A 17319-nucleotide genomic window follows, 5' to 3' on the forward strand; every position below is an offset into this window, starting at 1 on the left:
GAGTGAACTGAAAATGTGTCTTACAGGAAAATCTGTCTGTCTTCGACAGGTTAAAGGGATAGTACAGTATTGGCTGGGATGAGAATTGGGCTTTTAACTTTTTGTGAGATACCAAGAAAACACTTATGATAAACTACAGAACATACCATTTTATGAGGAATTCAAAGTTTATTTGATGAAAATCAGATTTGGAACGACAGAAACATCCAAAAACAAAGTAAAACAAAGTGATCGTAATAAAGTGTGGGTCCCACACTTTCCTAGAATCCTCTTTTTTTGATATCTCAGCCATTTCGAAACCAATTTTCATCAAATAAATGTTGAATTCCTCGTAGAATTACATGTTCTTTCTTATTTCATAAGATTTTTCTCATTATCTCACCAAAAAAATGTTAGAAACCTGAAATCAGATCTTAACCAAAACTGTACAGTCCCTTTAAGGATGCTCTTTTTTCAAATAGCCTCCTCACCAGTTACATGAGATTAAAAGCCTCAGGGAGCTATCACAAGACACTGGACACTGACACAGTAGCAAATGAAAAGGTCAATCAAGGTTACCATATTGTTTTTTTCAATTCAGTACTGAGAACTCCATGAAACCAAACCAAAAGGAGTATTAAGAAAAATAACCGCAAGACATGGGAAAAGGCTGGACATTTGGCAACAAGACGCTTAGTTCAGTGATTTGATTAGGAACATTTCGCAACAAGACAATTAGCACAGTATTTTGATTAGGAACATTTTGCACTCAGCATGGAAACTTGATTAGAGTCACAGTAAAGTAAAACAATTACAAAACAAATCCACATCCATAGGCAGCCAACATGCAGGTTTGAGCAAACCAAACATCACACTGAGACCAAAGTTTGTAGGGATGAGGAGACTAACCTGGATGCAGTGAAGACATTGGTAGAGTTGGTTGCTATGGAGTTAATGGGACTGGTGTGAGCTTTCATCTCTCCTACCAGACTACAGTCATCTACGTTCCATAGTTTGAGATAGCCCCCTCTACAGCCACTCAAGAGACAGTTGTTACTTGGTAGGAAGTCTAGAGCACACACCCAGTCCTTGTGTGCGTTGGAAATGGGCTGCGGAGGTTAAGAGGTACATAAAGTCTTGTGGGTTAGAACTTCACAGAGGTATACATAATTGCAAATACTACACAAAGTGAGACAATTCATTTCCATTATGGCAATCAATGAAATTCTCCTCACAAGGAAGCAGAAATTCAGGTACCAAACTGACCATCTATAATATCTCTCTACATACTTTACTGTTCAGCTACAACTAAATATCAATATAAACAAAAATAAAAAAACAAAACTGCAAGTTGTGAGGACTTCAATATAACAAACAGAGCAAAAATAATGAAATTTTCATTACAACAAAGCTAAACTTAAGGTACCTAAACGAGCTTGTATATTTCTCTACATACTATACTATTCGTCTACTGCAAAATATCAAAATAAAGAAAAAAAAAGAAAAGAAAGAAAAAGCACGACCCGAGGATTTCATTAGTATGGGAGTCAGCTGTTTACGTGGTAGGGAGGCAAGAGAGTCCCTGTCAATTCCTGGTATTGCAGTAAAACTTATAAAAGTTACTCATCACAGTAATCTAAACCTACAAAAGCCATAACATTGTAATTCATATGTGAAGACATTGTACTTCTGTTGTTTCACACTGTATTTAACTTGTGATTCTACACCTTTGCCCATGTAATAGTTTCCAAATAAATGTTTTAACCCGTTGAGGACGGGCTGATGCTGCTACAACACACATTTTCCATAGACTCCTGCCTGAGTATACTCGGGACTCGTCCTCGACAGGTCAAGGCAGCTACTGTAGTTAAAGGGACATTCCGGACGATTTTCATAATTTCACATCTTGTAGTACATAAATCAACAAATCTATGTATAGATTTGTGGAATTTATTGTAGTTCTTGAGCAGAGAAACAATACTTTGAAAAACCTCAAACAAATTACACTGAACAAGGATAATGATATAGGAGGTTCACATATTTCAGAAATGTAGCTGTGTATTTCCATTACAATACTGCTTGCTTGCGAGTTCACCTGTGTATAATCTATGCATGCCTTCTTCTTTTGTGCTGCTTCCATGAGCCCGAACTCATGCATTCTAATGGTGACTCTGCCATGTCATCATCCTTGTTCATTGCAATTTATTCTAGACTTTGAAAATAGTATTATTCTTTCATCCTAATCATCACAAATTCTAAAACTCTGTCATCAGTATCACTAATTTTTAGTTGTTCAAATGTAAAAATCTGAAAATCATCCGGAGGTCTCCTTTAATGATACCTCATCCTCAAGGAAGTCTTGGCCTACCTTAGTGAGCTGTTTCTGTTCCAGGTCCCACTTCTTGATACAAGCATCCCTTGACCCACTAAAGAGAGAGTTGCCTTGAATAGCCATGGACTGTATCCCATCATAGTGTGGAGGGTCAAAGTTAAAGGCTGTGGTAAGACACCCTGATGCACCAGGCTCCACCTCAAACATCTAGAGACAAACAGAGACTGGTTGTTATTACACTTTATACAAGATACGTCAAATCATGCAACTGACTGACAAATTGCCAAACTTGATGCATAAATCAATAATTTGTACAAATATGCAGGACACACCCCTTTAAGGTTTATAACTATTTCTGGTTATTTGGCAGGAGCTAGGTAGAATAGTAGGTGTAATGTCTGTCAAGCAATCAGGAGGCCGTGGAATCCACCAGATTGTACATGTCCATAGTTTTTATCATGGCTGAATAATTGTTGATTATTTACACCCGTGAAAGGCAATTTTTCACTTGACTGCATTTTTCGTGCAAGAGTCAATAAAAAATGAAATCTTGATTCACACACTGACTGTGTTAGACTTGCTAGACTGAAGGCTGTTTAATAGTGCCAAGCAGAAAGTGGAATCTAGTCTCAAGTTTATATCAAGGCTGCTCATGAATTCAGTAGAATGCAGACTGCTGATCGAGTCATCCAGGCTATCACTAATATCTCACATGGTACTCAAAATCAAGTCTACAGAAGAAATCTCATTTCTTTGCACAGAGAAGCCTGCCATGTAAAATAATCACCTTCACATAGTGGTCTTTAGATCCAGCAAAGACCTGATCCAAGCCATTGGTAGTCTTGACTTCCAGACACATCACTGCAGCTGATGGTCCACCAAATAGTTTACACATTGACTGGAAGCTGAAATGAAAGAATAATATACAAATTCTTTTAAACTGCTGATGCTGGAAAGAAATGATGACCAATGTTTTGGCTTTGTCTGAAAGCTTTCTACTTTATCACTGTAAGCCAAGATACACCAATCAGTCTCCTTCATTAGAAATTAAAGACAAGCATGCAAAAAACATCACCTTGTGAATCAGTGAAGAATTATAGTCAAACTTTGATTGGTATTTGCAACCTTTTATCACACAAGCACAAATCTCTGATTAATGATAAATTGCTGTGAAAAGAATCAAACAGCATCATAAAGCACATGTAGTGCATGGTTTGGATTAAAAACTCCGATGAATATGCCTACAGAAGATCTGGAACTGAAATGATGCTATTTAGAGTGATACAGCTGCCAGGTCAGGTTGACAAAATTATCACACAGTTACTATCACATTATCATCTCAACGCATTGAGGACGGTTTGATTTTGTTACAACACACATTTCCCATAGAAGCTTGCTCCGAGTATACTCGGGACTAGTCCTCCAAGGGTTAACCTGGGATAAAGGGACTGCTATTGAGTAGTATTTAGGAAGGTAATCTCATAATCTCATGTAATTGAGAGACTGTTAATCTAACTCCAGCTAACAGACACACAAATCCAAACATACACAACCAAAGTGACCCAAAAAAGACACACCCCTAGTGACCCAACAGATGAGACACACCCCTAGTGACCCACCAGAGAAGCCACACCCCTAGTGACCCACTAGAGAAAACACACCCTTAGTGACCCACCAGAGAAGACACACCCCTAGTGACCCACTAGAAAAGACACACCCCTAGAGACCCACCTGCTAAGATCCCAGACTCTGACAATGTTACCAGCTGCTGAGTAAAGTCTCGTCCCAGCCTCATTGATTGCTATGTCATTGATCTGAGTCTCCCCCTGAGGTAAGGCCACGGTACGGGAAGCACTGCTACCTGCAGTCCTATCAAGCTGCATACCAGAAGAACTGTTGACCAATCAGAGAGGAGCATTCATAATTCATACCAATTACGTTAAAAAGTATTCAATACCACAAGTTTTCAAAGGTGTATCAGGGCAATTACCTCCCGAAGGCAATTAACCCCCAGCTAAATACTGGCTAGTGATAAGGTATAAAGATTAGGGTTAGGGTTAGGTTAAGGGTTAGGACTTTGGGTTAGGATTAGGATTAGGGCCAAGGGAAGGGTCCGGGGTAATTGCCCAGAGGGTAATTGTCCTTGACCTTTAAAAGGATCAGCTGGATAGATAGTTGGCAGCGACTTGTGGTGAAAAGTCAATTTTGAGTCCCTGATAATAACATAAAGATTACACTTCCTTCACGATCAATTGATGATGATGATTATTTCTTTTCCTCCTCCTTCTTCTTCTTACTATTGAAAGGTTCTTCACAAGGTAAATGGATGGAAAGATGGCATCACAATCAGCTAGCCATGCCAGGTTGGGAATCATTCCAGCACAAACCTAAAACAACCCGAGGAGAAAAATAGACTGGAGGAGTGTTGGCTTGATGCCTACTGTACATGTCTGCCTTTTGATGTGATGAATGGTTTTCAGGAGTACACCGTACATTACTTGAATCTGATGAAATGTCACATCAGTGTACTTTGACAGTATAATATTCAGTGTTATTCTACACTTCTCGTTGAAAGTCTTGAGTGAAATGAAGCAGTGTAGTGTTATTACTCAAGAGTCTGGTGTATACACCTCAGAGAATGACAAAGTCTGGTGTATTTACCTCAGTGTTGTTACACACTTTGATGTATCCATGGTGTCCCAGACATATATGAATACTATTGATACACTGAACAAAATCTTAGTGTTCCAAGATACAAAGGGTATGAATGTAAGTATTATGAATAGTGCAGTGTTACTACACAAGCAGCGGGTGTATACTACACCGGGTGAGTGACAAAGTCTGGTGTACTTACCTCAATGTTGTGACACACTTTGATGTATCCCTGATGTCCCAGATACGGATGAAAGCTGTTGATACACTGAACACCAGCTGTAGCCTCTCACAGTACCTCACAACACAGACATTATTTGTGTGTCCAGAGAGGGTAGCCAACTCTTTGGCCGAGTCAAGTTTCCAAATCTTCACAGTCCGATCTAAAAACAATCAGAGAAAATGTTATTACTACAGCAGTTATTGCGCCAAAAACTACACCTCAGCTACACCTGAGCATACTCAGACTGGGATACATGAGCATTTGACAGTATGAAAGTACAGAAGAGAGGCCTACCGGTACTAGACACCAACTCCTACAAAAAATTTGCCATTTTATGCAATTTTTTATGGCACTGTGTTTTTAACTGACTGAAGATTTCAAATGACTGATATGATTCAATGGATATGTGACTGAGAAAGGAAAGACCCACTGGTTTTAGAGAATTGCAAATTTCCCAGCTGATGGGAAAATTCATATGGTATAGGAGACCCAGCAAGATGTAGGAAGAAACCTTCAAATAAAGACAAAAAGATGTCTTAAATCAGACATATTGACCCGACAGGATATTATGGAATAGATACATACGGGAAATGATCTGTCCAATCACACTGACTGGGAAAATGGACCTTAAACCACGATGAAGACAATGACGATGAAGACAGAGGTTAGGGTTTCTACCTCCAGGGCACATCAAAGATCTGCAATCAAGAGTAGACTTTAGCCTCTACTTCTGGATCCACTAAAGAGTCTGGACTACACTGTATCCCATCTTTGGATCCAGTAAAGAGCCCTGTAGTCAGGACTAGATTGTAGCCCACATCTGAGTCTACTAAAGAGTCTTTTACTCTGGACTAGACCTACGCCTACCTTTGGATCCACTAAAGAGTCCTTATGTCTGGACAAGATTCTGGCCCACCTCTGGATCTAATAAAGAGCCTCATGTTCTGGACTAGACCTAGCCTACCTTTGGATCCAGCAAAAAACCCTTTAATCTGGACTAGACTCTAGCCCACATCTGAGTCCTTTGAAATAATCTTTTAGTCTGGAGTAGACTGTAGCCTACCTTTGGATCCACTGAAGAGTAATTCTTCTGTAGCCTGGACCGAGAGAACAGCTTTACTGTGACCCTCAGCAGTGAAGGAACACACCAGGGGGGCCCTGGGAGTGCTGGGTTTGTTGATGACTGGAATGATGGAACCCCTGGTGTAAGTAAACACAGAGTATCATCATTACACCTTGACTCACAAATGGCATTAGCAAACAAAGAGCATCAACACTACATCTTGTCTTACAACTGGCGTAAGCAAACACCAAGTGACACCATTACACCTTGCTGATAACTACTGTACATTGTAAGTAAACACAGAGTATCCACACTATACCTTGTCTCCCAAGTGGTGTATGTAAACACTGAGTATCAACATTACAACTTTTATCTCACACCTGATGTAAGAATACAGAGTATCATCAGCACATCTCCACAACTTTGCTTCACTCTCACAGCTACAAACACTGCCCTTGAAATAAAAACACCGGGAGAGCACAATTCAATATTTGTCAAAAATGGCACTAGATTTCATTACAGCTGTGTAAAGCATCAAGATACTTGTAGCAATGAGCCAAATTCCAATCAATATCACTCATTCACTTGGCTCAGCATATTTGATAGAAGAAAAAAAAAATCTTTCTGTTGCAAAGTCAACCCAAATAATTTTGTTAGCTCAATTCTAGAAGCCTACTTCAGTTTGTAGACAGTGATTAAAGTTGATGCCAGTTCATGCTGCAGCTACATGTAGTCTCTTTTCAGACTCAGGAGGTATAAAGCTGTATGCAAGGCTTCCAAACAAAGACTCAAACTAAATTTACATGCTGTTTTCCTTGTATGTTATCACGTAGACTCACTTGTCTTTTTGAGTGGCTGGTGAGTTTGTCTGAGCCAGTCTGGAGAAGACATTCCCTGCCCTGGTGGGAGGGGGTGAGCTGGGTGGGGTGTGGTCCGGGGTGTGGTCACTGCAACAAAGTCACAAATAAGTGAACTACAGTATAACATATCATTTTAGTCACAGCACAAGGGTTGTCATATTACTGTAAAACGAGGAATTTTTGCGTGCATTTTAATTTCGTGAATTTCGCGAGCGCCAAGATTCGCGAAATTAAAATGCACGCAAAAGTTCTTTTCTACACTATATGCATGGAATGCCAGTGGCAGTTCGCGAAAATTTCATGCCGCAAAAAAGGCTGTCAGCTCCAATTCGCGAAAAATTCATGCCGCGAATATATGTTTTACAGTAACCTGCTGAAAACTAGTCCTGAGTTTACTCAGGCAGGTGTCTATGGGAAACGGATGTCAAAACAAAACCAGCTCATCCTGAATGGGTTAAAGACCCAGTAGCATAGATCGTAGAGAGAGAAGGTTGGCCAAGCAGAATTGATCTTTACTCGCTGCTCGCTGTATATATTAAAAGAACTCATCTGTAGGCCTGCACTCCTGCTCCGTAAAAGAATTGCCGGTCACTGAATATATACAGGTGTGTATGCAGACAAGATTATTATGGGTAATGTTGGACTGGACGCAAGATTCTTCAGCTGCGTGTGTGCTGCATATAAAAGTGTACATAATTCATTATAAGGATTCCTGAATACATCTTGTTGCAAACCTTCACAATACACAGTGTTCCCCTCTTCTTGAGTCTTGAAGGACTGTAAACTGTTGTGAACAGGGAATGCTATCTTTACAGATTTTAACAGGATTGTATTGAGTACATGATCCTTTACCAAAAGGATGGTGCTGGTGTATAACAAAATGTTTTTAAGATAACTTACACCAGGCAATAAAAATCTGAAATTTGTGCCCACAGCCTCCTCATCCACAACTACGACATGGAGTCCATGTCTTTTTCATTGGTGGAAATATAAACATGAATAAAAAAGCAAAAGCATTTGACAAGTAAATCACTATCCTCTAGTTTAAAGATAGCTCATTTTGCTGAAGTTGAAAATGAATAAAGAGTTCTTAGAGATGTACTTACACTGATCCAGGGTTAGAGCTGGCTTGTAGCTTGTCAATATTCTTTCTTCTCAAAGCCGGTGAAAGACGCTCCGCTCTGACAACAGAAGGATCAGTAAACAAGTTTTCTCATTTTTCATGGCAATTTTTACCTACACAGTAACAGGCCTCTTGACAATTGCATGCAGTTACAGATTAGAATTATCATTTTTCCTAAACATGATATTTTTTTATAAGTCTCTAACAAAGGCAAATAACAAGAAATTGAACTATCAATTTATCATAATCAAGCTACGAATTTCATTCCCATGAGTTTGCTTCCTTTTGTACAGCAACATGTTGTGATCAGATGAGGAAATGTTTCTATGTGGATTGACTCTTCATAATAGTCACAATGACTCAGGACAAGAATCACTAAATGCTGCTATCCTACCTGAGCTCTTTTCGGAAAGGGATGTCAGGGTATACTTAAAGGACAAGTTCACCTTCATAAACATAAGGATTGAGAGAATGCAACAATGTTAGTAGAACACATCAGTGAAAGTTTGAGGAAAATTGGACAATCGATGCAAAAGTTATGAATTTTTTAAATTTTTGTGTTTGAACCGCTGGATGAGGAGACTACTACAGCTTGTTAGTCATATGCGTACAACAGTATAAAGAAAATATAAAGAAAATTCAACATATTTTCACTTTTTTCACATAATGAAAGAGCACTTGACTTGGCTCTTTCTAAAGGCAGGGGGAATAATATTACTCATAACATTTGTCGGTAACGAGTTGGGGGAATGTGAACTTTTTTTCATAAGATAAAATTTTGTGAAATTCTCTTTATAGTTTCCTTATATTGTTGTACGCATGTGACATCTAAGTTATTCCCACACTGCAGTAGTCTTCTCATCCAGCGGTTACTGCACAAAAACTTCAAAAATTCATAACTTTTGAACGGATTGTCCGATTTTCCTCAAACTTTCAATGATGTGTTCTACTAATATTGCTACATTCTCTCAATCCTTATGTTTATGAAGGTGAACTTGTCCTTTAAAGATGACTTGGAGATATGTGCTGCTGTATTAAGAAGAAGAAGATTAATGTAGATTGACTCTGCACAAAAGTCACACTGACTCTTGATGTCATGTTACTATCTGACCCAAGTTTCTTTCAGATGGGCTTGTTGAGATTTTAAGATGACTTGGAGATATGTCCAACTGTACTTTATGTAAATGTGGATTGACTCTTCAAAATAGTTACAGCGACTCTTTATAACATGCTACTATCCTATCAAAGTTCCTTTCAGATTGGGTTGTCAAGCAATTTTAAGATGATTATGGGATAACTGTATGTGCTGCTGTACATATGTGGATTGACTCTTCAAAATAGTCACACTGACTCTTTACCACACGCTACTATCTTACCTGAGTTCCTTTCTGATAGGGATGTCATAAGATTTTAGATGACTACGGGATACATTTATGTGCTACTGTACTTAGGTGGATTGACTCTTCAAAATAGTCACACTGACTCTTCAAAATAGTCACACTGACTTTTTACCACACATTGCTATCTTACCTGAGTTCCTTCCTAATAGGGATGTGACTCTGAGGGTGGATGTGGGGAAGGTCAATGGAGGCTGTGTCTGTAGATGATGATGTCTCATCAGATTCAGCCACCATCCCCATCCCAGGATCAGGAGTGAACTCCATTGGTCCCTTGGTCCCTAATAACTCCTCCTGGGTAGCGGTCCTCCTACGTGCCTGGTCATGGACAAGGTTCAGAAAATTAACCCGTTGAGGACGAGTCTTGAGTATACTCGGCAAGGGTATATGGGAAATGCATGTCGTAGCAAAATCAGTCCATCCTCAACAGGTTAAAGGGGACAGGTAGTAACTGATCAGTGGGAATCAGTGGAAATGCTGAGGGATGATTGTTCCAATCCTTTGGTATTCATTTAAGAGTAAATAATATATCTATTGTTGTGTGAAAATCTTTTGCTTCAGAATGATCTCATAAGTGATGTGCAGTTTGATGGTTCTAGGTTAGCATGCCTGTACAGTGACGGGGCTTTGAACTGCACATCACTTGAATATGAGACCATTCTAAAGCAAACAATTTTTACGCAACAATAGATATATAAATATAATTTACTCTCAAATGAAACCCACAAGGATTGGAACAATCATCCCCCAGCATTCCCACTGATCAGATACTCGTCATCCCCTTTCAACACGTACAATGGTATATCTTGCTGCGGAAAATTTTTGCAAAATCATGATGTATTCGTTTGTTTTGTTCTCATTTTCCATCGGGTAAAATGACTGGATAGCCCATATTCAGCTGCATTAGCTGGTCTTCAATGGGATCAGGTTGGATGTACACTAGGGCAGATCTCTTCGTCAGGATATTATGCACCTATTCTTGGCAATGAATGAATAAAGCAGGATCTTTTACGTGCATGGTCTGTAATTCTCTCACAAACAGGACCTCCATCACTAGAAGGGATGCCACAGTAGCACACATTTTTTTGTAATAGTCATGAAAACATTACAGACTCCCACAGTTTCAATTTGACAATTGGGGGAGGTGGGTGAGCCAAATCCCACTCCTAGCTGCTGGATGGGTCCAAAAACCCCGGCTCTTGTGGAATTAAGAGAGTATACTTTACGGGACATAGGGATAAATAGTCACATATTTAAACCCTTTAGCAACTGAAGATTCTGTACATAATGTCTGTGGTTCCTTGGAAGGTGTATGGCAATATTACTCTGATTTCGACAACATTCTATTCAAAATGATGTAAAATAGCTCATTGCATGTTTATTGTTTATTTGAAAGCCTATTATGACTGTACCAAGAGAATGGTGTGTCACAGAAATAATTTGGACATACACTGTATGTTGTTGACCTTTGACCTCTTTCAAATTTCATAATTATATATTCTTTATGAAAATAAATACACTGTAAATGGTTTCAGTGACTAATGGGTTAAGTAAATGTTGAAATCTTGTTGTATGCCTTCAGCATTGTGAAGTTCTCTTACCTTGTCCCTGGCCTTAGTCTGAGCGGGAACGGGAACGGCAGGTGTACTTGAATTCGCTGGTCCTGTGTATGGGATCGTTGAGTGATCAGGCACACTCAGTGAGGCAGTCAAGGCACTGTGCAGGGAGCAGCCAAATATCACAAGCCATGGATTGCAGCAGTGTGATGCAGTTGTAGGTTACAGGCCAATATTGGTTGCCATGGAAGGTTGCCATGGAGGGTTGCCATGGAAGGTTGCCATGGAGGGTTGCCATGCAGACGGGTCAATATGCACAAAGAAAATAAAAAGCAAAGTGAGTTAGAAGCATAAAATATAATATGAGTGACCACAATCTATAAATGTTGGAATCTCATTTTCTTTTTTTTTTGTCACGATTACCAGATAAATGTCTTTTTCTCCTATTCTCCAATCCTTTGATTTACTTTTCTCTCTCTCTCTCTCTCTCTCACTACATCTGCTAATTCACTCACAATCTACATCATGCATCAAACTTCTCATCACATGACATCTTCTCTTGCTCATCTCCAATTACAGTCAAACCTGTCCATAGCAGCCACCCATGGGAGAAGAAAAGAGTGGATGTTATAGGCAGGTGGCCACTAAGATAGACTTGAACATGCATTATGTACAGTGGACCTTCCTTGCTAGCTTTCCTCATATGTCACTGATTTTGTTTGCCTTCTATACCCACGATTCTGAGACAAATAAATGCTTCCCCCTGGATTGATAAAACAATTGCTTTATTATAACCACATGGTGTTTTCATTAATACAAGCTATTTTTTTTTAATGGATTAATTGAATCTCTCAAAATCTTGTTTTTCCCAGTAAATCTGTGGTGACCACACCCTTCTCTCTCCTCATCTTAATTTACATCGACTCCAGCTTATCCCAAAATGAACTGGACACCTTGGCCAAAGTCTTCCAACAATAATTCAAAATACCACACAACACACACACACAAACAAATGCACATAACGTATTGCATGTTCCCCAAAACTTCTGAAATTACTGTAGCACTTCCAGAAACAAAGAAATGGCAGTGTTATTTTATTATAAAACCAACTCTAATATAACCTCTTTCACATTCATTTTCTTGTACAGATAGCAGTGTTGACAAAAATCCCTGACACATATTATCTACTCACTAGCAGCAACTACATTATTGTTTTTTGTTTCTGTTTTTGAACACTTGTAGACATAAAACAATCAATTAGGCAGTGATTCTAATATGGCACTTAAAATTAACCCATTAAGGACAGGCTAATTTTGCTACATTGTAAAACACACATTTTCCACAGACATCAGTCCGAGTATACTCGGACTCGTCTTCAAAACAATGTTGATTTTTTAAATTCAAAGAATGACAAAATCATGCTATTAGAACAGTTTAAACATAACCTATAATGGCTAGAAATGACACTTTAACTTAATTTCAAAGATGACTGTGACATCAACCCTGTATTTTCAGGTAATTCATTGTTCAGTCCTTGCTATCCTTTTTACTAGATAGTATATCACTGATAAACAGTCCTTGCTGAAGTCATGGTTGGAGAATTACATTTCTCGCCAACATACAGTGACCTGTGACATTGACAGTACTTTCATTTCATGTAGTAATACAATGCCTATATTTTCACTTTCCTATCAAAGTTTTATACTTATATGACTACTGGACACTCCTTTATGGTAGATTATACAGCTGACCTTTATTTCTTTTTCTATACAGATATATTCACTCATAACCTCTAGCATTTTGCTGCTTCGATTTCAGGCAAGTATCTGTCTATATATTTCTCCCCTGTCGATCAAATCATAAAGACACTGGACATTCATAAATGAGGATACACCTGAAAAAGATCATTTTGGCCAAATTTAGTGACTCTGACCTCTGACCTTCAGACATTTTTCCTATTATCTACTCAATGCATCTCATCATCATGTAGAATACCTGGGCTTGGCACCAAGAGAACCTAGTCCACTAATTTTCTATTTTGAGATCTGGGACAGAGAGACAGACTAACGGATGAATGGCCCAAAACATAATGTCTCTGTAATCCAATGGGGTGGTGGCATCAATTTAAAAAAAAGGCATAGAAAAAAAAAAAGAAGAAATTTAGCGTCATTCTGTGTATTCTTTATGTTATTGTGACATCGTCAGCTGATACATCAAAGACTACTGTAAACTCATCCAGCAATGACAGCATACAAATTTCACCAAAACATTACAAATTACAATTTTTTTAATCCAGTTTCTGATTTTTCTCCAACTTTGGCGTGTGTTCTGATATTTTGAATTCACTGAATCCACTACTACATTTGGGGTAAGTCCCTCCTTAATGCATACACCCAGTAGATGGGTAAATGATTTCATGCCCAAATACTTCTCAGTACTGTGTGTTGTATAATTCCACTATGGATTGACCTCTAAGGGGTCTCTACTAGAATTATTCTCCAGCCAGTATCACTTTATAACACAGGTTTCCTGGAAAGTACAACAAACTATGTACATCAAACAATTCCAACATGCACTTACTACATGGTCCAAGTTTGCTAATGTCGGTATGAGGTGTAGCAGTCATAGATGATCTGGCATTTGCCCTTGTGTTTTTCAATAAATGCTGACATCAAAATAAGATAGAGTAATCACAGTGTCAGTGCTTAGATATGGTTGATACTACCTTCTCTTCACTTGTACTATTAAAAGACAAAACTAGAAATCATAAAAGAAGGCTTTCCGCATCAACAAAGGCACAGGATCAAAACTGAAAAGATCCGTTTGAAACATCTAGCATGATCTACCTAACTTTAAAGTTCCAATGTGCGTTTTCTTCATGTTATCATGAACTGGGAAGACCTAAGACCTAAGACCGACATTATACTCTCCTACAAACACGGTATGCTGCAGATCATGGAAAGAATGCACACAATGTTTCTTCCAAGTCAATCAAGTCTTCATTCTAATTCATTCAGCTACATAAAGGAAGATTCACTTTCATTTGTGAGTGTCGTATTGTTTCTTTTTGCTACAAACTCTCATCAGCTTTTGATTTTTCTGCTTCACTAAATGGATGACATGAGAGCAGAAAGTAAAGAAGCAGGTGACTAAAGCTATGAGACATGCTAGAAACAACAAAATGGGTCTGATGGCCGATATGATGGCAGACCAGACAGAACACAAAGTAATACGATTTGACGGATGAATGGATGCAAATCAGAGTCATAAACAAATCAAAGCAATGTGGTAGTAATCAATTTATGTGAGGATTGAGTGAAATAAGAGAAAAAGAAGAAACATTTAGGCATTGCTACATTAAAGTATCAACACTGATGGAAACTTTGGAAAAGAAACCCCAAACTAGATTTGTATGGTACCTATATAAAGTAGAGTTAAATGAGATCTATGAATCAGTAACTTTGAGGTTTGGTATTTGACACCATTTTGCCTGTAAAACACATGATAATATTATGTAGACAAAGAAAAAATGGCAAAAACCCAAACTACAGACTGTAAAACATAAAAGACCCACTGGAAATATTATCAAACCTTTGATTAAGTTGAAGTTCTGCACAAGCATTGGATTAAGTATCACTTGGTATGAAATCACCAAGCTTTTGATTCAGAACGGTTTGGAGGTCTGGGTATCTTTATTTTACCCTATTCAACTTTATTACGACTTAATTTGAGTGGTGATTTTGTTTGATTTCATTTACAAGAATTATTGTTGGGTTTTGTTTGTCTCTTGGTTTGTTTGTTTGTTTGTTTTTTTCACAAACAAGTGGTTCCGAAAAAAATCCATTTGATACAAATTTCCTTTCCTCATCTTGGAGCCCATAAGACTAGCTGTTATTACACCTGACACAACTCACTCTTTCTCAGTCACAGTCAAGCACACTCTCTCACCCCCTCTCTCTCTCTCTCCCCCTCTCTCTCTAAATGGTGTATGATTCTTTCTTAATAACAAAGAGTGTGTAAAGTCTGCATGTGTGTGTGTGCTTATACCTTTCACTTGTGCATGAGAATTGCAATGTGTGGCATTACGAATACAGCTCAAACTGACAACATTGTATCACGGTGAGAAATGTGCACATTCTCATCCAATTTTCAAAATTCAATGTGATGACACATATTGTAGTACATGGTTCCATACTTAAAAAAACAGAAACAAACAAAAACACGTATTAACCATAATAGTTTGATTGTGAATTGTGTTTGCCTTTTCGATGCTGTGTGGTGAACCACATTGATGTGCTGCAATTTGTCTCTAATTAGTAGTTTATGCAATTCTTCAGAGACATAGTTCTGTGACTGAATCAAATATCAGCAAATTAGAAAATATTGCCCCAAAAATGTATGCCTTACCTCATGTCAACTGGAGAGGGAGCCCTAGAGCTGTTGGTACTACTCCCACTGTCTGCAATGCGAAAAAAAGAAGGTCATATATTAGTCATGTCTAAAGGTTACAGACACAGTTACATTTTGTACATACGATGGTACGAGTGATATACAGTACCTACGTAAGGATGGTCAAAGAATCAAACTTATGATAGACAGGTCAAAGAGTCATACCTATGTTAGCATGGTAAAAAAGTAATATTTATGTCTGAGACATCTAAGAGACAAACCTATGTTACAATGTAGAATGGTCATAGAAATAAAGCTACAATGTTACGATGGTCAAAGAGTTACACCTATGATAGGATGGTCAAAGAGATATGCCTATATAAGGATGGGTGAGGGTCATGCATAAAATGTAGAGTGGTCAAGAGTCATACCTATGTTGGGATGGCCAAAAGTCATACCAATGCTGGGATGGTCAAAGAGTCATACCTATGTTGGGATAATCAAGAGTCATACCTATGTTGGGATAGTCAAAGAGATATGCCTACATAAGGGTGGGTGAGGATCATGCCTAATATGTAGAATGGTCAACAGTCATACCTATATTGGGATGGTCAAAGAGATATGCCTACAAAAGGGTGGGTGAGGATCATGCCTAATATGTAGAATGGTCAAGAGTCATACCAATGTTGGGATGGTCAAAGAGTCATACCAATGTTGGGATGGTCAAAGAGTCCATCCAAGTCCGGGTCCTCTCCCTGTCTTCCTTCCATCATGTGTTGTAGGAGAGTCTGCTGCACAAAGCTGTTCTGCTCTTCCTGGTGAAGCTTTGCCTGTAGCTCCTTCACTGTGGTGGCCTTTTGAGCTGCCTCCAGACCCTGTACGTCAAACACACAACAGTATTATTTTGTGATATGTATTCAGAGAGGTTATATACTCACCACCTCTAGAGGGCAGTCTACAGTTTTGGATATAAAATGCCTGTGATAACAAGGAAGGTTATCATGCCCTACTTGGTAAATAATGGCAAACTTCACTCCACTCACATGTGTCATAAAACATCTGTACCAGGCATATTGCGAGAAAGCACTGAAGTTCCTACTGGTATAGAAGTCTTTGTATGCATTTCACTTAGACTGGGAACATTAAGTAGTTACAACTTCCTTACAAAACCACCCACAATACTCTATGGGAAGAAAAGTGTACATACACTGTACGTCGTACATGGCATGTACATGGCTAATGTTATTTTACATCATTAATAACTGAGAAACACATACATTGAGAGCAACACATGACATACTGAATGTCCACTCTGAATGTCCACTCTGAATGTCCATTCTGAATGACTTACATTCTGCATGTATCTGTATGTCCATTCTAAATGTCAATTATTTATGTCCATTCTGTACTAGTATTCTGTTACCAGAAGAAACCATGGCATGCTAGTTAAGAAAACTGCACACAGTGAGTGAGTGTACCTTGTTGATGGCCAGGTTGATGAAATGCTCCAACATGTACTTGGCTTCCCTCAGTGAACACTGCTCAATGACGGCTGCTGCATCCACAGCATCTATCTCTTCCTGTTTAGAGAAAATAAACAGTGCCCTCTATCAACAAATAACTCTCATTTCAATTGCACGACCTAGCTAAGCATTCCCCTTGTTAGTTAAGAAAAAAAAAAGAACATCACATTAAATGGATTGTCAGCAAAGTGAAATTCCCTCTCTTTTCCTTTTTATATCAAT

The 17319-nt window shown here is 38.5% G+C and overlaps 1 protein-coding gene across 1 annotated transcript in view; it reads right to left on the reverse strand.

Annotated features, from left to right (window-relative positions):
• Window positions 1–492: 492 nt before the first annotated feature.
• Window positions 493–17319, reverse strand: part of LOC139742362 (kinesin-like protein KIF21A) — a 41836-nt gene continuing 25009 nt past the window's right edge. The window contains exons 21-34 of the mRNA XM_071652940.1: window positions 17053–17154; window positions 16284–16449; window positions 15593–15644; window positions 11231–11345; window positions 9763–9992; window positions 8216–8290; window positions 7089–7196; window positions 6250–6386; window positions 5166–5346; window positions 4043–4204; window positions 3099–3216; window positions 2348–2518; window positions 889–1088; window positions 493–520 (exon numbers count right to left, since the gene is read on the reverse strand). Of these exons, the coding sequence (XP_071509041.1) occupies window positions 493–520; window positions 889–1088; window positions 2348–2518; window positions 3099–3216; window positions 4043–4204; window positions 5166–5346; window positions 6250–6386; window positions 7089–7196; window positions 8216–8290; window positions 9763–9992; window positions 11231–11345; window positions 15593–15644; window positions 16284–16449; window positions 17053–17154 (1845 nt within the window). The remainder of the gene's footprint in view (window positions 521–888; window positions 1089–2347; window positions 2519–3098; window positions 3217–4042; window positions 4205–5165; window positions 5347–6249; window positions 6387–7088; window positions 7197–8215; window positions 8291–9762; window positions 9993–11230; window positions 11346–15592; window positions 15645–16283; window positions 16450–17052; window positions 17155–17319) is intronic.

This window comes from Diadema antillarum, unplaced genomic scaffold (assembly GCF_040938485.1).
Source record: "Diadema antillarum isolate AM-2024a unplaced genomic scaffold, OU_Dant_1.0 seq00000998_RagTag, whole genome shotgun sequence".
Lineage (NCBI taxonomy): Eukaryota > Metazoa > Echinodermata > Echinoidea > Diadematoida > Diadematidae > Diadema > Diadema antillarum.